Source organism: Poecilia formosa, unplaced genomic scaffold (assembly GCF_000485575.1).
Source record: "Poecilia formosa unplaced genomic scaffold, Poecilia_formosa-5.1.2 Scaffold482, whole genome shotgun sequence".
Taxonomy (NCBI): domain Eukaryota; kingdom Metazoa; phylum Chordata; class Actinopteri; order Cyprinodontiformes; family Poeciliidae; genus Poecilia; species Poecilia formosa.
Window position 1 is genome coordinate 99209 of NW_006800421.1, and position 25962 is coordinate 125170.

The following is a 25962-nucleotide window of genomic DNA, read 5'->3' on the forward strand; positions in this document are numbered from 1 at the left end:
AACACTGTAAAAAATTTTCTATTGTGAGGTTTACACTAAGTTCCCCCAGGCAGATGGAGAAAAAGGGTGGATCCTGATCTAGAAAAACATTTTCAAAATTCTGCAAAAGTTTGCAAAATGCTGGATTACTTTTGTGAATCCTAAACTACTTCTGTGAGTTCACGCAAAATTTTTGCTACATATTTAAGGATTTTAAAGTATCTCGCAAAAGTAAGTTGGAATCATTTTTTCCCTCCAAATCCCTTGAGGAGCTTTGTAGCTTTCCTATCATGTTCTCAATTAAAATAAAACCCAATACAATAACTTCCAATTTGTTTATTTTTCAGTTTCAGAGAAACGTTAACATGCTGGTCACCGTCACAGAACTTTACGGTCCGCCACTACCTTAATTACACCATCAATCGCTGTTATTAGCTCATTTCTGCCACCTACCTTGACTCCATGTCCAGTGTCATCCAGCACGCTGTAGTCAATGGGCTTCCTGATGTAGCGCACCGGCCTCTCCAGGTTGGCTGGGGCGATGATTTTATGGGAGCGGGACGTGTTTTTGTTGGTGGTCAGTATGCCAATCTCACGCCTCGCCACCTTCTCCTTGTGGATGTCGACTGTCTGTAAGGAGGAACAAAGAGTCGATAGTTGGACTTCTTATGATTTTGATCAAATGATGCGTAAAGATCATCCCAACAGATCACAAACATTGTCCATATATGTTGTAATAACTGTTTACCACTCCAAAACACTGACAGAACCCAAAGTCATTTTTTGTTTCCAAGTTGAACTCGATATTTTTTTTCTCTCAGAAAGGCAGTTTGGCTTCAAATCTTCCCTTGGAATCACTGATTCCCTCATTTCCTCACCGGCTGTTCAAAACCCAAAGAGTGTTCAGTGTGAGAATGAAATTCTCACTGCTCTGTGTTCTCACACTGTGGATATTTTTGGAGAAGTCCTAACATGGATGACAGCCTGGCAGTGGAGCTTGGGAGTCAGTAGAAGAGAAATCCACGCTGAAGGATACTTTACTCTGGTTATCGAGTGAAATTATTTACAGAAAGCAGCATCCATGTGTGCACCGTATGCGGGTGGACCACTGTATAGGGTCGGTCTGTTGAGAGTACATGAAACGAGAAAATGCTTCTTAATATAGAATGATTAGAGGATCAAGGAAGAGTCTAATTTGTTTTGGCATCGCATGTCATGAGGAGATTTTTACATGTTTGACAAAAAAACACCAAATACTTTTTTGATAAAGTGTGGACAATTACTGACATCCTATTACTCAGAAGACCTGTATGACCAACAGCAAGGCGGCCAGCTGACCTGGCTGACTGACTGGGTCCATCATCTCTGGATAACCGGGTGAACTATCCAGTTGAGGGAACATGGAGCACATGCACTGCTGTGTTTTTGTTTTTGAACATCTACCAGCGGATCGGTGCCCAACATCTTTCTGTTTAGGTGAGCAAGCAGAAGGACTGCTGGGAAACCTGTATTGTGTGATCTGTATGAGAGTTAAAGACCAGAGTGATGAGGTGAAGACAACACAGCGTTTTGTCACCATAGAGACTGTCACTAAGGTGACAAGAACTATGACAGGTGAAGCTTCTTACTAAGGCGTCGTTTAATCTTCTGATCAAGATGAATGTCTATATTCTTAATATCTATGAAATGATCAATTAATTACCTAGAAAGATGACAGGAGTGGTATTTTCAATGACATGATGAGGCTGGAATAGGCTCTTAGTGTAACAAATTTTGGGAAGTTTTATTTTAATCTCCAAGATATGAATTCAAAACATTGTCATTTAGGAAAGCAGCAGAACAGTTTATCTGCTGCTTTCAATACAATGTTTATGAGCATCAATACATTCATACATATATCCAATAAATTATATGTTCAGATGAGGCGAAGCTGTCAGATTAAAAGCATCTTTTGAAAATAACAACCTTTAGGCAGGTATTAAAGATGTTTCATTAAGCCCATATTTATGTTTTTAAAAATTGTTTTTTTTGTTTTAGTCTGATGTAACATACTAATATAATAATTTTGGGCTTAACTGTGAAACATAAGATTTAAAGCAAAGAAACACAAAACACTGAGTCCCTTTTGCCTCCAGCTACTGACAGAAAACCAAAGTTTTATGCCGTACACACACTGGACCTCGTCCTAACAATGGCTGTTTTTTTTAGTTGTCTCTGATGTTGCATGAATAATGTCTTGGTTGATTGCAGCTGCATAAAATGCTAAATGCGTTACATAAGAGTATCTTAGTGTTTGTGAAAGCGAAGAAGCCTCACAGTGCGAAGTGTTCGCCTACATAACAGATGCGAGTGTCTTTCTGAACAGAAAGTGGTGATTATAACGTGCAACCTCAGCCTGGGCCGACACAAGCAGAGAGAAGCATCTCATTATGGCTGCATGGAAACTGCTCTGATAATTCGGAGGTCTAAGGGGGAGAATGGACCCTCTGTACCGCTCAGAAGTACAACTTAATTCCTCTAAGCGATCATCGGTGCACTAATTCTTTTCAACCGAAGCCTTTTCCTAGCATTCGGCTTATTTTCTTATGGAAGCTGGCTGGGTTTGTCTGAGATGAATGCGCTTGACAGAGCTGCCGTTGTGTAGGAGTGCAGCACAGTGTAACTCTCTGGATCGCTAGTGATGCTTCACACCTATGACTGTACTGGAGGGGTGCTTACATATTCCAGCTGAGTAACACAATGGGAAATTGTGCTTTATCTCCTCGGGTTTGGCATTCATAAAAAAGAGGCGATACTGACTCTCGATGGACACGTTGCAACGTGACGTCACGCACGCAAGAAGTTGCTAGCTGACGATGACGACCATTGGTTTTAGCTGTCAACATAATGTGTTAAGTCTTAAATGTACACGTGATATATACAAGAAAAAAGGATGCAGTGCTTTGCTATTACTTCTCAACACTGCGATAACTAGGTAACAAGGTCAGGAAAAAATGTTAATTAAAAAAAATATAGCAATGGAAAGAGAGGTGGTTCAGTTATGCTAGCTTGACTTTGACAACCTTAGCATCTAGCTGGGTTGTAGAATTTGGTGTGTTTTGGTTCAGCTAAAAAAATAAGAAATGTTCTTATATCAGCTGCTTCTCTGATATGGTAACAATTTGTGGAACTTGTTTCCAAATTCAAGATGGCACCTTTTGTAATTTTATGCTAAGCAGATGAAACTCTTAAACAGATTCCGGTACAGTCTGGAATTAAAACTTAGTAATTAAGATTGAGTAAACTCACTGTCTCTATGCGAACATCACAAAGAAAAATGATTACATTGTTTAACAGAGTTAGGGATATAGATCACACAGTTCAAACTAAGGCTGGGAGATACGGCTTATAAATCAAATTGCAGAATTTTTCTTCTTTTTTCTTTTTGCAACCAAATTTTAAAAAATTTAATCGAAAAATCGGATTTGGTAACCAAATCCGATTTAAAATCCGATTAAATTTTTTTTTTCTTCACTTTTTCTAAATTAGAAATTACAGACAAAAAATATTTTCAAAACGTGGCTTTTATTTTAATCATCCCTTCTGTGAGATCTACAATAAAGTATTAGGTCAAGAATTTTTGTTTGATATGAGAATAAAGTCACATAATATTAGAAGAAAAAAGATGCAATTTTACTAGAAAAACGTCTTAAAATTAAGAGAAAAAAGACATTTTAATGAGAAAAAGCCTCCATAGTCATTCAGACCTGACCTGCAGAGTCCGAGAGGATCTTTCTTCAAAATACTCTGTCGTTTCCTCAGTCGTTTCAAGGTTCTGCTGCTGATAATAATTTGACGGTGATGTGTTAAAAGGTGAAATATTTCCTGTGAAAAATGCTCAACATTCCTCAATTTAATTTAAATTTTTTGTTATTTTTCATGTTGATGTTTTCATAAAGACATGACTGTACCCTTGTTATGTTAAGACTTTATTGTCGTATTTTAAAAGAAACTCGTACTCTGGCCCTGATAATGTCATCACAGTTTTATGTTTTTAGGCTTGATGTTTATTTTGCGAGTATTAATAAGTGGTAATCTGAACACATCAGTGGTTGGTTAGTTAATTTAAACACCTGATGATCTGTCAGAGAGGGCGTGTGGATCGCTGTATTTCTTTTAAAAACAATGAAATGTCTCAATAGAGAAATAGCTTGTACCAAACATGCATCCTAATCATGCATTTGGCACACATACGTAAAGAAAGACAACATGTTTCTGCACTTTAGCTGCTTCTTGATGGCTGTGAATAGTTCTTTTGATCACTAAGTACAAAGTTCAGAAATAGATTCAGAGCTGCTCCACTCAGCCTGAGAGAGGCTAACATAAATGAACCTTCATGCATGCATACATGATTATGACATGGTTACACCCACGAGTCCTTTTCCTCTGAATAACAGAACCATGTATGGCTTTATTCATCATGTTCTCCAAAAATCAATGTTTCATAAATGCTGCGACATTTCTTTGGTTTCAAAGAAGAACAATAGAGAGAAAACAGAATCGTGCAAATAGAAGTTATTGAACTTGTTTTAATTTGCTATTAATTGATTTACTGCTTATTGTGACAGGCCTAAGTGGGAGTTAAAATGCATAAACACTAAAAGGGTATGAATATTTTTGGAAGGCGCTACATATCGATACACACACATAATTGGATATTTCCTATTCGCTTCCTGACTGTGATGTTTTTCACTCAAGTGAGAGCATTTAGCGCCACCAGACCTGTGAGATGTGGTTGACGGAGCTCTCCATGCGGCGGAGCTGCGAGGCCTGGATGTCGAGCATCTGCAGCACGTTGTTGGCCAGCGTGTTGATAAGGTAGGCGACGCTGGCCAGAGACTGGGTGGTGTAGCTCTTGGTCTCCTCCAGCGCTTGCTCTTTGTCTGCAGACTGTGGACAAAGGGGACAGGAGACAGATTTGGGACAGGAGTCAGACAAGATGAACAGCTTAAAAAAACCCGAACAAAGATAAACTACAACAAGTCTTTCAAATGATTCAGAAAGTGCAACTAGGAGTTCTAAACATCGTAATATAAAATAAATGATAAAGCACAAAGCATAGAATTACACTGAATAGATCTGCCCTTATGGATCGGTCACATTTGCATCAATACCCGATCTCGAATTCTCTTTCAAAATCGGATCGTTGCATCTCCAGATGTATGTAAACTTCTGGTTTCAGCTGCTTAGTGCAAATCCAAGGTCTGCATGGACATAAACATCAAGGCTGGTGGAGGGTGTGTGTGTCTGACAGCATTCTTAAATTTGGGACCAGGAGAATTTCAGACCATTCTGACACAACTAATCACTACTTTAACACAAACCTTCAAAATAAAACCAATAGCTTCAAAGTTTCAAGAAATCATGCTGGCTGGATGTATGGAAAATATATGTACAGTCCTCATAAGTACAGAAATACCATCTATGTGTGTGTGCATGCGTGTGTGTGCGTGTGTGTGCTCAAGCACAATATAGGTCAGCGCAAATTCATTCATGCCTGAAGTTGACAAGAAACACACTGACACCCAAACGTGTATCTACGCGTGTTTGCGTGTGTGTGCGCGCGCAGATGCACAGAGACGAGAAAGATGATAACTGACAACACAAAAGGAAACACGCACACCCAGTTTGTGTCATGACTTCAGATGACCCATTGCCCTACATTCGCAGTCAGACCCCAAATCCACGCTTCTTGAGCCACACCACAGCTCCAGAAAACATTTCAATCTGCCCCGGCTTCCGGTCCTGTCAGCGGCTTTAGGAGCAGCTTCCACTTTCTGCAGGCGAACCGCCAGTGGTGAAGCCAAGTGCTACCTGAGGTCATACAGACACGGAGGCAGTTAAAGCATTATAATTGGATGCATTAAAATTCCTCTACGGGTAACAAACGAGCTCGACTGCTCATTAAAATAATCCTGCTCAAACATGGTTGAGATGTTACAGCCAAATTTTTCTTCCTCTATGAATATGCAAGTTCCCTCAATCTCTATGTAGAATTTATGTGAACTAAAAATAAAAAAGCGGCTACTTGATCCCTGTGCTGCTTCCGTCTAACCTCTGGCTGCTGAGACTCTGGAAAGTCACTCCTGGATATGCGCTGAGCTACATTATTATGGTGAGATTTTAACGTTGAGGGGGCATGAGGAGAAAATCAAACGATATCGTCGTCACAATATTTCACTGTACAATGGAGATGACTCACAGTGGCAGACATTGACACTCTCCTCGTGATTAGTATTAATTGGGATGAAGGATGTGGAATTCACAGTGTCCTGCTGCATCAGGACTGGTTATGTTTGCACACCTGACAGTCCAGTTCTAATGGGGACCAAAATTGCAACATTTGTTTCATCTTCAGCTTTCGCACTTTGCTGTCACACTGCACTGTGTCAAAGAACCAAACCCTTTGAAAAACCTGTTCCCCTCCTCGCCTGTGGTGGCGCTGCACCAAGAACCATTGAAGGAAATGACATGGAAACCTCTAAAGAAAACACTGACCGCAACTGTCCTACATGAAATGTAAGCAAAAAATGGAGTGGCGTCAGATTTTAGTAGTTGCAGGATTTCTCTCTTGTATTTGGTAAAAGACCACAAGCCATTTTTCCTGCTAGTGCTTGTTTTTGTGCGTTTGCTTTGGCTGTATTTACCCAGAATGCTTTGCACTATGATCCACTTCCTGCTTTTAAAGCAGTCTCCGGTCTGCTTGGCGTTCACATACACATTTGAATCGCACCAGAGATCACTTTAACCAAAAGATCTGGGTTTTTAGGCCTACCAGAGTTTGAATTTTTGGTCTGTATCAGAGTTTTTACCCAAAGACCCAGAATCTCTGGGCAAAGGAAGTAGAGTTCATTTAAAACAGATTGAACAAGGCTGGTGTGAATGCACTTTTAGTGTACCATTACAACTTAGATTACTCTCATATTTAAGGATAAACTGACCATCATGGAAATTATGTTTCAATGTTCAATAATGCTCCTAAACGGTCAAAAAAACAGAGAAATATTAATGAAAAAGTAGGAAATGTCATCAGTTTCAATTTCATTTTCAATCATCTAGCATGCTGAGGGGAGTAAACCACATAGCATAGTGTGAGATGAATTAACACTGAGATTGGTTAATTGGTTAATTGCTACATGTTAAGAGCTGTGACCCTCAGATGGAAGTTTTTTGACACTTGGTGATCAAATAGTGTGAAATACTTAAGACAATGCTGGAGCATTATCTTCTATGTCTTTGTGCCAAACTTAGTTTTAGGCGGTTGGTTGTACTCTTTTGGCTGATAAGTGCATGTCCTCATACAGCTGTAATAATAGCAACATGATCTTTTCTCTTTTGAGAGGCTGAAAGTTGGCTGAAAGTACTGCAGTGCGTGATGGTAAAATTTTGGCTGATTTCAGTCCCTAAAAATTAAATTAAAGGCAGAATGTCCTTTTGTAAGATTTATAAGTATGTTTACATTCAGGTAAATCTGTAGTTAAGACTTATGTGTTGTTGAAATTTCTTGTTTTGAATCCTTTAAATGTCTTTCTATCTCAGTTTTTAATTTTGGTCTGCCAAGCTTTTTTTCTTCAATATTTCTATTTCCTTTCCTCCTTAAATTTATGACAACATCCTTACATCTCCACAGCTCGCTCTTTTTCCTATCAGACCTCTAACGTCCCGTTAGCACTGACCTAGTTGGACTGCTGCCTTCTTTGGCCTAAGGCGAGGGCAGACCAACACACACACACACACACACGCACACACACACACACACACACACACACACACACACACACACACGTACTGATGTTAATAAACCCAGATTTTTATTTCCAACTAAATTCATATACATGAATCATATTAGATCTACACGGACTCGTGTGCACACTCTGATTCCTCTGACCTCTTTTTTTTAATGAAGACATATGTGAGTTTATTAATCACCATCTGGATGTTTCCTGCTGCATTTTTAATGCATACGAGGGCATTTTGGTACATCAAAATACAGCAACAAAAAAAACCCTATAAGATAAAATATAGATCTTAAATATTAACTTGAAAGGGTCAAATGATAATTATTAAAAGGAATGAAAAATGCAATCTTGAAGCAAAATAAGGATTAAAAAATGTATCCAAACATCTAGAATTGGATTTTGCTCTACAGCAAATCCAAGTCCTGCATCACACTGATGGAAACCAATTAGAACCTAATCATTATTAATATATTGTTTATCATTTATAATGATAATTTTACTTTTGTAAGAATTTTGATTTATCATTGTCATGATAAATTTCAATTAATAATGTTTAAAATCCCCTAAAACTGCCCATACAGGATTATTGCTACTATTTTCTATGTTTCTTCAAGAGTAGTATCAAGAAATATCAAGAAATTCAAAAGTATGACTAAATGCTGATACTGTGTTCAGTTTTTTGATACAAATCATATTCTTTATGGCAGTGGTGTCCTAAAAAAAGTGCAAATGTGTATTGTTTTTTCAAAAGCATTACTCAAGTTTATGGGGCTTTGATTGCTCTGCTATGGAGTCACATCTATACAACTAACTAAAAACAAAGTAACAGTTTTTATTGTATTTTTTATTGTTACCAGAACAGCAGAACAAAATATTGTGATAAAAACTTTAAGTCTGTATTGCCCTCCCCTACTCATAGGTGTAAAAAAATCCCTTAGAGATCTGATTGTTTTTTGCTTTTTAGTCACACACCGTTAAATAGGCTGCTCGAAAACATTAAGTTTGTTGGGGTTTTTTTGTTTTCAAGCCATTCAGAGGCATAATTGCTGGTTGGCTTTAAACTATTATTCTGCTTCATAACCCATGTGTGCTTGAGATTACAGTATGTTCAGTAGGCACTGGGCAGATGTTGCTTGGTGGTGTGTTCAAGTGCATCTTCTACCCCACTTACCCTTCTGAAGTATTGACAATCACCAGAAGCCTACTGGCTGCTTTTACCTTAGAAGGAAAAGTCCCTTGCTCTGCGTGTCACAGACGGTTTACAGCTCAAATATATGTATACACTGTAACGATTTACTGTTATGGTTTAAATAAAACAGAAACAAGTTTCCAGTAGGAATATTTAACAGATAAATTCCTCTGTAACAAAGAAACTGAAAACTTTTAAATCAGCCGTTTCTGTTTCTCTGTGCACTACCTCTTTAAATGTAAGTAGAGTCTATATCACAAAACAGCTTTTGTAACTTTTGTTTATTTTGTGAGACACTGTAATGATCATGTGGTTAATGACCTGTGACATCCATTTTCCTCTGACAGAAGAAACATGTCTGAACAATAACCTCTTGGCCAATGACTGCGCTGCCTGGCTCCTGAAGTTTTCTCTTGTATCAAGACAGTTGGACGTCTTTAAATAACATAAAAAGGCTACATTTTTCTTGAAATGCTTAATTTGCAACAACAACCAAACAAATATATTTTAACAATTCCCTGAGTCAGCTGTATTAAGGTGAGAACTTAAGAAGCTTGTCAAGTGTTTATATTTCAAAACAGAACCACATAAGTGCATTTTGCATCCAACACTGGACCGTTTATTTTTGCTGTTCTGGTATGGCCCTGCCATCTTTGTTTCTGTATCAACTGGCTTGCTAAAGGATGCCTAGTGGCAGCCAAAATACAACACTAAAAGAAGATGTGAAAGTATGTCATTACTTAATCAATTGGAACTGCTTTTAATTTAATAAGCAATTAAATCAACACTTAATTGAAAGTTGATGAATTGTTTGCCTCCCTAAGAGTGTATTTTGATAAAGACACCATGTCTTTATAAGGTTTAAGAATTGTAAATAGTGTCATGTTATTTTAACTATAGATGTTCTGATTGGTATCAGAGTTCCAGAAGAAACCTTGTCACTGTGTTGGTCTATCATCTGAGTTTTGCTGCCTCCTTCAAACAGCTGAAATATTAGCTAATCAAAGCTAATCACTAACTTAATGAACAAAGAAGGCCATTTTCTTTAAGAATAGTCCAAACTGAAATGCAAATGTTCAAAGACATAACAGAGAGGACATTAACTAGCACTTCAGCTAGCTAACTCTCCTGAATGAAAACATTTATCCTTAAATAGATATCACTTAACTTATCCATTTAAGGACATTATTGTCTCTGTAATTTTTTTTTTTTACGATTTGGTGGTTTTCGGAAAAATCTGCGAACACTGAGCCACGAATAGGTGGGGGTCTACGGTACTGTCAAACAATGAAGGGGGGAGACAGTGTGATTTGCAAGAAACACAATTTATTTTGTTTGTAACTCTGAATAATAAACATGAATAGAACATCTCAGAATTCAGCCTGACTCCTCCACCAACAATCAGAGCATCACTACACACCTCTGACCCATTTTCAGTGGGAGTAATACATTCTCACACTGTTACAGTCTCAGTGTTATTTTAACAGATGCGGGAGGCTGCTGAGCTGGAGCACTTGACTTTCCTTTCTCCTTTCCTTATTATTGCTCCAAGAAAAGAGAGCAAAAATAAGGAAAGCACAATATGTTCAAAGGATTTTGTTCTAGGAAGGGGCAGTTTTTAATCTTTAGTTGATCTGTCCTAAGAGAAATAAATATTTCTAAGCTGTTGCACAGTTCTTTCTCGTGGTTTATGGAAACTGTGGTTGTATGCTAACACATCCAAAACAGACACAGTAGAGCTTTTCCAGAGACACCATACATCACAGGACGAAGGAAAGAAACCCACAGACCACTTTTAAAAGGGCAGTATTATCTGTTTCCTGGGCACATAGTGCCATTTTACAGCACAGTCAAATAACTATGTTACTTTCAGTTAGAAAAAATGCTACATATGACTTGAAATTTCACATCATAATTTAATGCCTTGAAATTGGGCCTCTGTCTCTTTAAAAGCTCCTGATCTTTCTGACACTTCACTTTCAGGAAATCATCTCCTCTATTAACCCTTTAGTAATGTTTTTACCATCATAGCACTGAGAAGTAGCTCCTATAATGACCTTCATCGGGTGTTTGCTAATTGTTACTTGCTAGTCTGAAGGAGCTGAGAGGGGGAGACATGGGTCCAGAAGCTTGGAAGCTGCAGCTCCGAGGAGGAGCTTCATTTTGAAGGCGGTGTTTTGAACAGCTGAATGGTTTCCATGGAGATCAAAGGATTTCTCAAACATGCATAAAAGAATCAAGGTATGTTTTTGATTAGGGAATAAGATTATAACATGACGGAAAGCTCAAAATAGTTGATTTTACATGATATTGTCCCTTTAACAAGACTGCAAGTTGGTGGTTGAGAATATATTTATTGAATTTCTTTCTTCTAGTTTCCTCAATTTTAGATCAAATCAGAATACATCAGAGCTTGAAATGAAAGCATCTCAGTGAAAAACAAAAACGGATGTGTTACAGATTTCATACACACATCCAGTAATGTCATTTAAAACTTTAGCCGACTCTGTGAGTGGGCTGCATGTGCAGAAAGGAAATATGAATAATAATAAGAGACGGACGGTCATTTATCTATGAGGGGGTTATGACAGATCAGTTCAACACTGAGAATAATTACACAAATGACACTAACTGGCCTGCAAAAGAAGCCAGATTTTCAAACATTTTTATGGGAATCATAAACCCGTGTCGGCCTGCACAACGGTTCGTCCCCAGGGTTTGTCAAAAGTCACAAACCCATCTTTCCAAGCGCTCAGGCGGTTCCGCCCCCGCAGGAGCTGTTCCTGGCATCAGCGCCGAAACTGGAAGGCTGATACTGACTTGACTGGGAACCCAATCGCCATGGTTTCTGAGTCAAAATACACACATGCGCTCCCTTTGGGCATCCACAGGCAGCCTCCTGCAGCAGCGTGCCATGTGTTTTCAATGAGCAGTTGGAGGCTGAGCTTCGTTTCAGCTACCTCTGCTGACGAGCTAACCGCTACCAGCTGTGATAGGTCAACATGGTGCAAAGCTACAGGGGGAAGGCATAAGCTCCACGCTGCCCAGTCCGGTACTTTAGGATTTTCAGGAAAAATAAATGCTGCGTCTCATTGTATTTCACTTACTTTTGAAGCAAATATTTGAATAAACTGCCTAGATATTCCTGGTTTCACTGTAAGAATGGCAGATATTTGCGTATAATGTTATTAGAGATTCACCGATCCGATATTAATGTCTGAAATTGCAGTTTATTTTTTACATGTTTGACCAAGGTAGTAAACCTATTGTTTTTGTCCGTTTCAGTTTTGTTAACAAATTAAAGTTGTGTTGACATGTTGGAAAAAGCCTGTGAAGCTTTTGGTGTATTTAAATGTGCTGTACTGCTGAAGAGTTATCAAATGAATTTGTAATTCAGTACATGTATGTCTGTGTTTAGAAAAAAATAAATTTTTCAAGTCAACTCAGCACTGTTTTTATGTATCGGATCGGTATCGGCCGATACTAAACCTTAAATATCGATATTGGCAACTGTAAATTTTAGTTTGACACAAGGCAAAAAATCTAAACAAAAAGACAATCTACAAATTCATTTAAAATAAAAAATATTTAGATTCCTTATTATGGAGAAAAGCCTGGCAGCACTCCACAAGAAAGGAGAGCAGACTTAGATCTTTTGCTGAAATTTTCATTAGAGTAAGAAAACACTATTTGTCAAGCTGGAAATGTTAAGACTCTTATATTGACTCTTGAAATGATTGAGGCCAAGTTTAAATGCCGTGAGCGTTTCACACGGGGAGAAGCCAAACACAGTTAAGAAGACTGGAGCAGAACAGGATTACGTAACACATCACATCATCTGATCGCAGCAAAAATATAGGCCAACCAACGAGTTGGTGCTGCTTGGACATGTTTGTATGGATACTTTAACGCAAATGAAGACAAACACAGGAGTAACCAATAGTCGGTTCTTCATAACTGCACATCCCTGACACTTACAGCTTGTTTATAGTGGTCCAGCCTCAGCAACACCTTTATAACTATTCAAAGTTTACAGTGAGATTCAGCCTTGAAAACTTTTCTGCTCTTTAGTGTCTGTGACAGAGACAGAGACTCGGCCTCCTGGGCTTCACGTTCCTGCTTGTTTCAATGTCCTCAGAAGAAATGAGTGGATCCTGATGAGGTGTGTGTGACATGCCGTTTTTTCTACTTTTCACCTGATTTTTTTTTTTTTTTTACTTGCCTCTTTTAGTTTTACTGTTCTCTGTTAAAAATAGTTTGAAAAATTATTTGGATTCAGTTGTTTGAAAAATGACTGAAAATAAATAAATTTATTACATTTGTGTGACTTCTGGCGAAAATGTGATTTTGCACAAGAAATGTTATCTACTGGAGATTTTGTGGCAAATTAGAACCTGTTGACCTTGATCTTAGCTGAAATCAAGTTATTTTTTAGATGTATTAGTAACATTTTTTTATAGATAAATAGAAAAGCAAACTATTTAAACCATTTTAATAGTACAATAAAAATAATTATTTCATTAAAACAATTTTAAGTTATACAGGCAGACTCTTTCTGCGTCACTAAAAATCTACAAATACATTAAAATCTGTAATCATTCAAATAATCAGCTAGAGTGGATTACAGAATATATCTTTTGCATGTATATATACATGATAGCTCACTAATTGTTGTTGCTTTTTGTGCATCTAAAAATGTATTTCATAAAACATTTTATCTACAAGCATTTTTAAAAATAACAGCCTCTCAGGTGTGTTATAAGCCTGGCGGGCCACCAGGCTTTATTTGTGTCCTGACCAGGCTAAGCATTATTTGTTTATTTATTTATTTTATTTTTAATCTTTGCTTATTTAAAGAGTTCACAGTTGGTGTTTAAGGAATGTTAATAATGTTCAATAACACATAATGATATTTTCACATTTTCTGTCACATTTAAACATGTTTTTTAATTCAGAAACATGACAGTTAGCTGCTGCCCTAGAGCCCCTACCATCAGGCTTAGCAAGTTATCTGGGGAAAACACTGTATTATAAATATTATTATTACAATTTAGAATTATAGTCTGAATTTTAAAAATCCACTGATCTTTGATTAGGACCAGTCAATCATTAAACTGACCAATTCGTCGGTCACTAGCTGACTTCTGGGCACATGTTTAGTTTGTACCCTTTTAAAAATGGGGAAGAAACTGCTCTACTTGTTTCCCTTGTTAACAACCTTAGTGTGCGGCAATGCCGGCTGATAGCCACTGTAGAGACATGTTCCTGACTGCACTGCTCTACTTGCATGATTTTCAGGAAAATAAATGCTGTGTCACATTGTATTTCAATGTTTCTTTCAGACAAGAAACTTTTTTTTTCTCCGAAAAAAAATTTTTTAACAGGTGTTCTTCTGTTTTTTCATGTAAGAATTAATGGTTCTTCCAAGAAAAACATCATCTGAATCTTTTGGTGGCATTTCCTTTGAAGGACTTTGTGAGAATGAGTCAAGTAATCAGCAGTAATGCTTCGCACAGTTGGTTCTGTAAACATTGCTAAATTAAATAAATCCATAAAAAGCCAACTGCACTACTGATTCCCTGTAAAAGCTGCTCACCAGAGCTGCTGTATGTAAAAGCTTTGAATTGTAGACATACATACTGAATTAGTGACTTACAGCTACATCTGTCAATATATAATATGTTTAAGTTTGAACGACTGATTCATTAAACGTCTATTTCTAAAATATATATATATATATATAATAAAGCTTATTCCTGTTTACTTGTTAAATAAAAATTGTTAATTCTGGTATTTCTATAAAATTGCTGGAACGTATGCGTAATCCTGCTAAGATGAAAGCTGAACACGCCGTTTCTCTGCAACGTTTACTTCAAAGTGTCGCCTCAGCCACGGCCTGGACTCGCTTTTCTTCCACTTTCTCTTGACTGACAGTGAAACTCACACCCACAGCTGCACAAATGGGATGATTATGAAACGTGGCTGTGAACAGGTGTGCATTTAGAGCCAACTGAGGGAGAACAGTTGTTTATAGCAGCTTTGCTTGCCCACGTACACACACACGTGCACATACACGTGCACACACACACACACACACACACACACACACACACACACACGTTGCAGTCATGACGTCCCTTGTGAAGCGCAGAGGGAGAACGGCAGCCAATCAAAGCTACTGACTTGCCATCTTCAGAAGGAATTTACTCATTTATCCGCAAATGAAAAAAACAACAAAATGCCAAATATTACCAAATACAAAGCAGCCCAGCATCCAAAGTAAGCTGGGCTGCTGACAAAATGAGAAAATAATGACTCACCAGTTAGAATTTATAAAGGAATTAATTAAAAGTCGGTAGAAATGGTCTTGCATGCATAGTTGAAACCTGAAGAAAAAGGAAACAATGAAAAACAGCAGTTTCTCAAGATCTGAAAGCCATGTCAGCGCAATCTTTGCATGGACAGAGAGCAAGAAACGTACTGAATTCATTGCACCAACTAGAATGTAATGTAATGTAATGGCTTGTTATTTTACATTCTCACTGGTGAGACTGTAAGCTGCTAAAATCTGAAAATAGTGTGGAAATTGTAAAAATCTGTCACACGCTGCCACCCCTAAAAAAGCCTTGGCCGAGGCTTGCCACTCCGTAGACATTATTCTACGGAGCAGTGGCAGATCTATTCTAGATCTATTCTAGATCTGCCACTACTGACAAGTACTTTGATGTGTTTATGTTGATAGTAAGTGGTTGAGTTGGCTGTGCATTACTTTCACTTGCTTTTCTTCACTGTCTAAAGAACATTGTTCCAAATTTGTGGTAGAGAAAAGTCCAATTTCTGTTGTATTAGAAGTAATACGGTCATACATAGTACCTGCGTTTCCATTACAAATTTGCTCAAAACTTTGTCAAAATTCAGCTAATGTCGAAAAAACAGAATTTTTCAATTGCAATGTTTCCATCAAATAAGAAACACAATTAAAATCCCACGTGAATAAGTTCATGAGATAAGTCATTAAAACACATAAAGTGTCGTCATGCCTTTTTCTACTTCCTGTTGCCTTCTTCTTTGTCTTTTCCTGCAGTAGTAACATCCGGTTGTTGATCAGATGACTCTTGCGATGTGAAAAAAGTGTCTTCATTACAGTTTTACGAAATACCTTAATTTCAATACTGCCGAAAATGCACCTGATCTTCACACTCAACTTTGTTCTTTTAATCGAAAAACGCAATTTTTTTTTAAAAATTCGAATATTTCCACTAAGCGAATTGATTTTTCCGAATTCCAATTGGCGTAATTACATGATCAAAGGAAAAGCAGCTAGTGAATCAAGGTGACTTCTGTCAGCAAAATAACGCAATCTGGCACAAAACAAAAATGCTTCCAAAAAACGATTTGAGGAGCACAACAGCGAGTTTAGATTGTTGACTTGGCCTCAAAATTCTTCAAACCCAGCATCTGTGGGGATCTTACTGGATAAACAAATCTGATCCACGTCAAGGATCAGACAGCAGATCCTCACAGGACTTAAAGGATCTGCTGTTAACATCTTGACGCCAGAAAAAACAGCACACATTCAGGGGTCCGAGCCTCCAGGGCTCAGGGCTATTAAGATAGTGGTCATAATGTTATGCCAACTTGATGAAAATGTGCAAAGACTTAATCAGTGTGTCTGATAAGCAAAGTCTATCTGCAGCATAAAGAATAGACTTAGTTTTACACACAGGTCTCCTGTATTTTATATATTTTTTTGCTTGGTCTGATTAATAATTAATATCTCAAGACCTGGTAAGGACCTGTTAAAATACTTAAAACAGAAACTGTGGTGAATGGTGTACTTTGAGTGAGCTCCTTCCAACTGATAATAAAATACTGTTAATAAAGTGTGATGCTAGACTTCACACATTTTATGTGAACAGTTCCCTGCCTGCCTGCAGCCATCAAACATCACGTAAGAAGCGCTTTATGACATTTTACGCCTAAAAAACAATGTGCTGCTTTATTCGGTGTGTGTGCAATGAGCATGCGCCAGCTTCGTAAGACTAAATGACAACTTTTAACACTTATATCTGTCACATTCCTACTGAAGTTTCCCTCAAAAAGACGCACTATGGTGCTCTACCATACCCACTGTAAAAGTTGCATTTTTTGTTAAATTGGAAAAATATGTTGGAATTGGTCGTACTGTATAAGTATAATAAGCCCTGTTTTATTTTGAATAGTTTTTTTTGTGTGTTTTCCACAGAGAGCTGACAGCAACATAACGGACTGTGTTAGTTATTCCATCACTTCTTTCCCTTACCGCCCACTCCCCACCACACAACTGTTCCGTGGGTTTCTTTTTTTAGAAATTAGCACCCTCGGTTTCTTTAAAGAAAAAAACGCTCCCCTACCTGGACATAATTGCTTTCGCAGTATTCCGCTACTCTTTCCAGATTGGTAAAACTGTCCAGTAACGCTCTCCGTCCCGCAGGAATTTCCTCCTCCAGCAGCATCTGTAGCTCCGCCATCTTTACATAGTCCTTACTACTAACGGCTGCGGCTCGCGCTGACTGGATGCATCCTGCTGCATTCCAGGGCTGTGGGAACTTTCACAACTACGACGAGATACCTTGGAAATGTTGGGGGGAAATGTATTATAAGGGCCATTTTTTTGCCCGTGAAATTACTTCTTTCGACCCTTTACCATGAGACAAGAATGGTAAAATAAATAAATAAATAAAAATAAAAAACTGTAAATTGTATGTTTTTTTTCTTTTAGGAAGGTGGCAACAGTCCAAATCCTTTTTAATGTGTTGGATCTTTAATGACGTGCAAATGTAATAGTTTTGGCCCCCTGATGAACCTTTGGGTGGGTATGATTATTACGACTTTTATTGATTTTACGGCTGTAATCACAGCCAATTTGTAGAATATATTAAATCATAAACAACCATAACTTACAGCACAAAACTTCTGTTTGTCTTAAGTTGTGTGGGTTTTGCATTTTGGACACTTAAAAACAAAATCCTGAAGAACTACATCTTGTCTACTTTGATATCAATACAGAATGTGAGATATTATTCCATCAGTTCTAATTTTCACTGACTTAGCTACAGTCTAAAAGCACAGGTTAAACATATCTTGACTATTTTGCAGACGTGCAAATTAGTGTGCTGTTTTTTCTTTGAATTAAGAAAATCAAAATATTTTACATGAGACTGTAAAATAGTTTAACTTCAAAACTCCTTGGTTCAGATTCCCATTCTCAATCCACACAGCAGTTACTGTACATAAACACATTTATTTACAAAATAACATTTAGCAAACAAATAATACATATTTACTCGTACAAAATCATACATCATTGTATTTTGAGTCTAGTACACGGGCTGACAGATATTCAACACGTCTGGTTTTAGGCAGGGATGTCCAGGTTTTCATCTCCGCTAGGGAAACCCTCCACCTCCATCGTCATCAAAAATTCTGCTCACACACAAAAAAAAACAAAATCTTTTTGAGTACTGGGTTCATTGCGACCAAGCCAGTGTATATAATAATAACTGTAGTGCCATCTAGTGGTAGAACGACAAACACCACGATGATGAGCAATTATGATGTACTAAAAGATGACGGAAAAAAATCTCTTCGTAATCTCGCAGCATACATTGCAAGGGGGCTTCATTTTATCATTTTCTTTTTTAAATATTAATATTATTTCAATATCAAAATAAGACCAGCTCTTAAGAAATGTATGTAATAGAGAAAAAAATGCAATTAATAAGAAAGTATTTCCTAACAGATTTTTATTCTGGATCTTATCCAGGCTTACCTTCTGTGTAGTCGATGTCTGGCCGCGTGGACACAACAGCCCATGCCACGCCCACCAACAGCGCCACCACCAGGTTGACCACGATCCACGGCCGCAAGATCTGCTGCTCGGAGCCTTGAGGCCTGCAAGTAAAAAAACATTAAAAATCAAGTCTAATTCAGTTCCTGAATGAAGACAACTGATGGGAGACAATCTTTTATAAATATTTTTTAAAAGGTACGTTGCATTTAGTTTGGATCTTAAGGACCGAGTCGCCCAAGATGGACATCCACCAGAGGACGGACAAACAGACTGCATATTAATAAATCATTAAACAAATTTATGAAATATGCCTCTTAGATATTGACACCGCAGTTGAGGTAGCTGTATATAACGCAGTGCTGAAACTAAGAGGCTTCACCTAATGACAAGTGCTTGGGTGTAAAAACCAGTCAGTTGTTCTACGCTTTGCTTCATATGGATTGTCACGACCCTTGGCTATTGAGAAATGGCGTAGACTCTGTTGAAGTTTGGTCTGATTTTAGCCAATCGCTAATGTTTGCGCCTTCTCAAACGTGAACGGTGCTACGCTATGAAGCTACGGAGAGCTGTAAAAAGAAAAATGTCCACCGTGAAGAGAGAAGTGCTGAGTCAAGCTAGGTGGTTTGTTACGGAGAGGGGCCATGACATCTTTGCCAGTAGTAATATGTACTAAACTTTCCTCTTGCTCCAACTTGAATTGCTCAGTATTTGGAAGCGTGGTCAAAACACAGACTTCGTTCGATTAATCACTTCTTCCGCTGCCATTGCTAAACTACAACCAAAGGAGCTCTGTAATTCTAAATCCTTCTGTTCGCTGATCGGCCCGGATGAAATCCGTCCTGAGAAATCTAGCTCAGTGGGAGCGGAGCTGCATAAGAAGGCGACGGCCAGGCTAGGTTTTATTTAGCATTACTGAAAACCCCTTTTTCAAAGTTTACACAGGATTCTGGTAGGTTTGCAAAAACTCACATTCTGAACCACACCCATTGGTCACTTTAGTAGGTAACAACTGTTCAATTTATCATCACAAAAAGCATTACAATAGTCTTTTTTTTTTTTAGATTATTTTCAAAAGCGCTGAAGTCGAATGAAAAACAATAATGGATCTCACCACAGAGTCTCATTGGCCGTAGGATAAAGGTTGATGCGGTCGCTGGTCATCTGCTGGCTGAGGGACAGTATCAGGGCTATGAAATATACTGGATACACACAGAGACGGCATGAAAACATTGTCATCATCTCCACTGTCGTCGTAATCGTCATCAGACATTCGTCAAGGTCTTACAGAAGGAAGCCACGGCCACCGGGTCCAGAGTGAGGAAGCCTCTCAGGGCCATGGACGTCTTGGCCAGGTTGACCCTATGACGATATGCCCAACTTCACATGTTATTCTCAGACAGAAACGTAAATCTCTGAGGTGTTGTTTTTGCCCGCAGAGACCTGTCGAATGCGGACACGGTGCTGATGGCCAGCAGCAGGTAGAGCAGAGACTGAGCCGGGTAGGCCAGAGGGTGGTACTGCTGCAGCAGGTTGTGCAGCGTGGTCATCTGCTCGCCGGCCAGCACGTACACGACGATGATGTTCCACACCGCGTAGCCAGCCAGGAACCCATGAGAGAACAAACCGACCACCCTGCAGGTGGAAGACACACGACCGCATTTATGTGTTTAATTTATAGACCTGCTGTTGCTTCGTGAGCGGCTTGCCTGGATTGATCGTTTCTGGTTTTCCATCCGTACCGGACACCAAGCGGTCTCTTTTCGAGGACAATAGTGTTTTAAATATGAACTTATTACTACAAAAATATTCTTCAGTGCACTAGTCAATGGACATGTCTTCCAGAGAGGTTCAGTTTCCCTTTTCTACCCCCAAACCCCACTGTAGCTTTGTCATAACAACTGAGCAAACAGCTTGGGATATTTGAAGTGAAAAGGAGCTGATATCATGCTACATCCTTGTTTTGGCTCACACGTCTCAACGAACCTGAAGCCGTTGTGAACCTTCAGAGAGACGTCCCTGGTGGTCCAGATCTGCCTGGGGTCCATGTAGTCCTCAGTCAGCTCCGAGTGCCTGAGCTGCTCCACTCGGTCGGCCTGGAAACGCCCTGCGCACACACAGGTTACCCTCACACACAAAGACTAACACGTTCTGGAGACTTCTGCAGAAACTGCCTTGGAAACGTTGTTGTGCAAAAGTTCTGGGTCAACCCCAAATTCAATTCAAATTCAAAAAATACTTTATTGATCCCAAAGGAAAACTAAACACTGTTGTAACTCATGTTAATTCATATTCTTCAAAGAGTTACTAGTGATGGCTGTTGGCGGGAAAGATCTCAATGGATGTAAACCAGTCGTTTGAAATAAGAAAAATGTCTGACTTTTTCAATGAAAAATTGAAAGAGGAACTCCAACACCTTTCACATATCAGATTCCCACTCACGGTTCCTCTCCACAAAAACTTTGCCGACCGGCTGGCTGTGTCCATGAGGGGCGGAGAACAGGGAATGCTGCGGGATGGGAGACTGAGCGTCGGTGATGATGTCTTCGTCTTCGGCTTCCAGATCGTTGCTGTAGTGCTCTGTTGCCTTCGCCTTCCTGTCACGGGAGAAAGCAAAGAGGAGTTTGAAGGAAAAAATAACCAGAAACCAGCAAACTATAAATAACCGTAGAAAAGTGTGAAGACAAGCGAAGCAGTTCCAGCTCAGGAAGACGAACTGCGAAACATAAACGTTACGATGATGGATGAAGGCCACTGTAGATAGAAAATCACAAAAGGAGTAAATTTACACCAAAATACTCAGAAATGTTGCGATCAATTCTGAAATTTCTTAGAAACATCTTGGAAATTTCTGGAAAGTTGAAAATTTGCACACAAAAAAACCCCTCATATTTTACGATTAATCTCAGAAATTTTCTAGAAAAATACTGGGAAACTTCTTGTTTTTAAAAGTAAAAACTTTTTGACTTAGGAAATTTCTGAGTTTCAAAATTCAAAATCTTTCTAGAGGATACTTACAAATTTCTTATTTTCAAAAGTCAAACATTTTTGACTTTTGAAACGGACAGATAATTTATAAAATTATTGTAAAAATTTATGAGTTTTTTGGTGAAAATCTCTTTTTTTTTCAGTCTACAATGGCCATAATATACGCCGTTGTAAAATGTTGAAAACTCTTTCAACATTTTATTATTTGAATCAGATTCGACATTAAAATTAATTTTTTTTTTAAATTATTGATAAACAATAACCGAAAATGATGTTTTCCACCAAAACAACCAACTGTTTGATTTACATTTTTGACATTGCTTTGGGTAAAAGTCAGCTCATAGTTGCTTCATATGAGTCCATCAGAGTCTCGTTTAACTTCTAATCAACGCATTTCTTAGTTAATCTTTACTGTATTTATAATTGAAGCTGCTAAGTTGTTCTCACTTCCACATTCACTGGTTGTTTGTTTTTAATCAGTAACTCTTGAACTTCCTCTGCTGCCATCAGATCAGTCTGATGTTTTAAATCCTGCTGCAGTTACTGGTACTTACTTCTTCCTTTTTGTCTTCCTGGTGACGGCGACAGTCATCTCCTCTCCTTCCCCGTCCGCCTCGGCCGTGTTGCCGTTTGGTACATCCCCGTGTTCTGTTTCCTGATCTGTCCGAGCGACACACAGCCACACACTCTCTGTGACAGGCACTCTGCTCAGTTCATCGCGCCTTGAGGAGGGCCTTAGCGCTGTCAATCACCCTTGTGTACCTCTGCCCCGTTTCTCTCTGCTACTCTGCAGCGAGTTCTTGTCATGAACGCTAAGGCGAGTTAGCATAGCCACAAATGACAACGGATACATGGTTTTCCTGGAATGGTAATTTGCTTCTCTGCTATTAGCACATTTAGCATCATGTATACAAGCATGATTGACAGCGCTAAGACCTACCTCTTAGCTCTGATTGGTTGTTTTTGATGCATTTCTTCAGCTGGCAATAGTAACTCAGGGTAAAACAAATAGATTTTTTTCAAAGATTATCTGTTTAAAAAAACAAAACAAAACAAAACTCATTTTTTGGAAGTTTCATACTGCAGCCTAAAAGATACATTTGATTCCAACCCAGCAGTTGCTGCCTCTTTTAGCGCAAATGTTCATACCAATAGTTGACGCCTTTTTCTTCTTCTTCTTCTTGTGCGGCGCTGCGTCGTGCAGATCCGGGGTCAGATGGTCTCTGCTGTCGGAGTTACTCCTGTCCTCCATCTCCACCTCCAGCCCCACTGCAGCGCAAAACACGGAGTGAAGCAACAACACAGCAGGCGAGCGGGTGGAGCTGCTGCAGGTGGAGCACGCTCACCTTCGCCCTGCTCCTCTGCCTCAGTTACCTCCTTCTTCGCTTTCTTCTTCTTGCTCTTCACTGTCGGCATGGCGACGCCTCCCTGCGAAAACGCCAAGATTTCAGCGTGAACGCCGCCGAAGGTGCGCGAGGACCGCGTCGCGAGGTCGCCACCTCTCCAGGAGTAATTTAGGTCACTAGATGATTGTTTAATGAGGATTTCGAAGGCGGCCGGGCGGTGCCGCATGCTAGAGATAACTGGATTAGCCGGAGGACAGGTGGCGGGGCAACGCTTTAGGAAACAGATCAAAAAGCACGAAGCATGCAGCTTCCCACCGGGGTTAGTTTCATGTACCTATCAGTTCCATCTGCCGATATCTTTAAAGGGGCAGTATTGTATATTTCCCAGTCACGTAGAGTAGCTTAATAAGACAATCAATTAACTATGAAATTGCTGTAAATTTCAAACAAGGCTTAAAAGAAATTTGACTTCTGGAAGCTGGGCCTTTGTCTCTTTAAGAAACTCCTGCTCTTTCTGAAACTCCGCCTTCAGGAAGTCATCACAACCTGTCATCACAACGTTAAAAGGTTAAAGTTGTTAACAAAGGGTCAACAACATTAACCCTTTAATGTTAAGCTCAGCAGATTCGCAGTTCCAACAGATGCTTGCTAATTGCTGCCGACTAGTTTGAAGGAGCCGAGTGGAGGAATCGCAGGGGAGGAGAGCTCTGTAAGAAGGAAGCTTGGAAAGCTGAATGGTTGCCATAGAAATTAAAGGATTTCTCAAACACGCATGAAAGAATCAAGGCAACACTGCAGGTTTTTGATGAGGAAATAGCAACATAACATGATAGAAAGTTCAAAAAAGCCATAATTACGTAACACTGTCCCTTTAAAGAAAGCAATCAGATGATGTTTCACAATTGATTTTTCTAAAGTCAAGTCTCAGGTCTATCTGTCCGAATCAAGTTTTAAATCTCTGACTGATGAAATTCTAGCTTTCTAGTCCACCTGCAGCACCGCAGTACTCAGAGTCCAGAGCCCTTTAGTTAACACACTATCATCTGACAAACATGTTTGTCATTTAAAAAAAAACATCTCTAAAAAAGTATGTTTTCATCTTCAGTAAAGTGATAAATGTTACATTGACTCTAGAAGTAGTGTCTAAAAATCATGTTCAGAAAATATTAATAAAAACAGATTAACACTTGCTTGTGTTAATCTATTTTTACAAGCTAATCAAACTTTTTTTTCCTCCACACTGCAATCTTACCAAGTATTTTTATTCTAGTTTCTAGTGCAAATATCTTGGTACATTTGAAATAAGACAAAACTAACTTAGTTTTGTTTTCAGCAAAATATATGAGCTTGTTTTTGGTCCTCAATATTGATGAAAAAGAACAAGTTTTGCTGGCCAATCATTTCAGTTATAACCAGACATTTTCCCTATTATAAGTGAACTAATCTGCCAGTTGAACTGGTTCTCACATGTCAGAGTCGTGGCCTGTAGTTTACACACTGCTTTTACCCCTGAATACATGGGAGAGAGATTTTCAATAAGATTTGAGCTGTAAACCATGAGACTGTAAGTCTTGAGTGTTTGGAGCAGGAGTCCAAGTCGAGTCTGAAGACTTTGTTTGAAAAAAAAAAAGTCATGATCATTGCATCAAATTTAGTCTTTAACTCTGGCATAAACACCATCACACCCAGTGAATTTATTTATTTTCATTAAAGTTATGCTACTGTGAGACTCTTGTGCCAGTCCATACCTATCGACGTTTAATCAAAACTTGAAAACTCTTTAACTGTTTTAGGGATTGGAAATTAAAGGACGTTCTGATAAAATCTTGTAGAGGTATTGACATTACAAAAAGAATATTCTTGTGTATGCTCACCTGAACCGCTGAGTGTCTGTAGAGATAAAATCCTGCAGTTTGTCCCTCTGTGTGTTGATCTTATCAAGGTAAAGGAGAAAAACTCATCTTCCTGCCCTTTATCCTTTATCTTTCAGCTCTCTGGTTGGGTTTAATCGTAGAACTGCCTTCAAACCGACTTCTGGACTGTCTGGATGGAAAGCTAGACGCCTAAACAAAAGGTGAGGAGTTAAACTTATAGCTGAAAGGAGGCACAGACACAGGAGGTCTGCGCCTCCCGAACTCCTCTCAGGGTTTAGAGTGGATCATGTGCTGAGCCCTGCAAGGTCCTGGAGGTTTTCTGATTGGCTCATCAGATGTGATGTCACCCACAACAGGAAATTATTTGTTATATCTCAATTGCTGTCCTTAAAATACAGTGTTGTGACAAGATTGTCCTTCCGTCAATCAGTTTATANTCCAGGGCTCAGGGCTATTAAGATAGTGGTCATAATGTTATGCCAACTCGATGAAAATGTGCAAAGACTTAATCAGTGTGTCTGATAAGCAAAGTCTATCTGCAGCATAAAGAATAGACTTAGTTTTACACACAGGTCTCCTGTATTTTATATATTTTTTTGCTTGGTCTGATTAATAATTAATATCTCAAGACCTGGTAAGGACCTGTTAAAATACTTAAAACAGAAACTGTGGTGAATGGTGTACTTTGAGTGAGCTCCTTCCAACTGATAATAAAATACTGTTAATAAAGTGTGATGCTAGACTTCACACATTTTATGTGAACAGTTCCCTGCCTGTCTGCAGCTCTCAAACATCACGTAAGAAGCGCTTTATGACATTTTACGCCTAAAAAACAATGTGCTGCTTTATTCGGTGTGTGTGCAATGAGCATGCGCCAGCTTCGTAAGACTAAATGACAACTTTTAACACTTATATCTGTCACATTCCTACTGAAGTTTCCCTCAAAAAGACGCACTATGGTGCTCTACCATACCCACTG

General features: G+C 38.8%; 2 protein-coding genes and 1 long non-coding RNA gene across 7 annotated transcripts in view; 1 reads left to right on the top strand and 2 right to left on the bottom strand.

Annotated features, from left to right (window-relative positions):
* LOC103156462 (abl interactor 2-like) overlaps positions 1 to 17495 on the bottom strand; it is a 30759-nt gene extending 13264 nt beyond the window's left edge. Inside the window, exons 1-3 of one of the 4 annotated variants that reach the window (XM_016664390.1) lie at positions 17340 to 17495; positions 4741 to 4908; positions 433 to 609 (exon numbers count right to left, since the gene is read on the bottom strand). In XM_016664390.1, coding sequence (XP_016519876.1) covers positions 433 to 609; positions 4741 to 4908; positions 17340 to 17456 — 462 coding nt within the window. In that variant the 5' untranslated portion in view covers positions 17457 to 17495. The remainder of the gene's footprint in view (positions 1 to 432; positions 610 to 4740; positions 4909 to 17339) is intronic. The other 3 variants (XM_016664389.1, XM_016664388.1, XM_007578519.2) reach the window with 3 other exon arrangements.
* A 714-nt stretch (positions 17496 to 18209) lies between these two features.
* LOC103156463 (transmembrane protein 237A-like) lies at positions 18210 to 25179 on the bottom strand. 2 transcript variants are annotated; one of them, XM_016664383.1, is made up of 11 exons: positions 24984 to 25179; positions 23110 to 23191; positions 22913 to 23032; positions 22318 to 22423; positions 21218 to 21372; positions 20762 to 20882; positions 20219 to 20410; positions 20064 to 20137; positions 19890 to 19977; positions 18758 to 18879; positions 18210 to 18411 (listed from the first exon to the last, which is right to left on the bottom strand). In XM_016664383.1, exons 2-11 carry the CDS (start codon positions 23177 to 23179, stop codon positions 18344 to 18346), a joined length of 1116 nt encoding a protein of 371 aa, XP_016519869.1. In that variant the 5' UTR covers positions 23180 to 23191; positions 24984 to 25179; the 3' UTR covers positions 18210 to 18343. The 2 variants fall into 2 exon arrangements, with proteins under 2 accessions (XP_016519869.1, XP_007578582.1); XM_007578520.2 differs by lacking the exon at positions 24984 to 25179 and having other exon boundaries at positions 23110 to 23424.
* Positions 23347 to 25392, top strand: LOC107833938 (uncharacterized). The gene is made up of 2 exons (XR_001659705.1): positions 23347 to 23428; positions 25100 to 25392. It is a non-coding gene; the product is annotated as an uncharacterized LOC107833938 (long non-coding RNA).
* Positions 25393 to 25962: the final 570 nt, after the last annotated feature.

What these genes read in the sequence shown, in the direction of transcription:
- LOC103156463 (XM_007578520.2), bottom strand. Translation starts at nt 23,335, where the DNA reads ATGCGGCACCGCCCGGCCGCCTTCGAAATCCTCATTAAACAATCATCT. An exon ending in GGCAGAGGAGCAGGGCGAAG is followed by an intron (nt 23,033 to 23,109) that starts GTGAGCGTGCTC and finishes TTTGCGCTGCAG; the next exon opens with TGGGGCTGGAGGTGGAGATG. An exon ending in GGTGGCCGTGGCTTCCTTCT is followed by an intron (nt 19,978 to 20,063) that starts GTAAGACCTTGA and finishes GTGTGTATCCAG; the next exon opens with TATATTTCATAGCCCTGATA.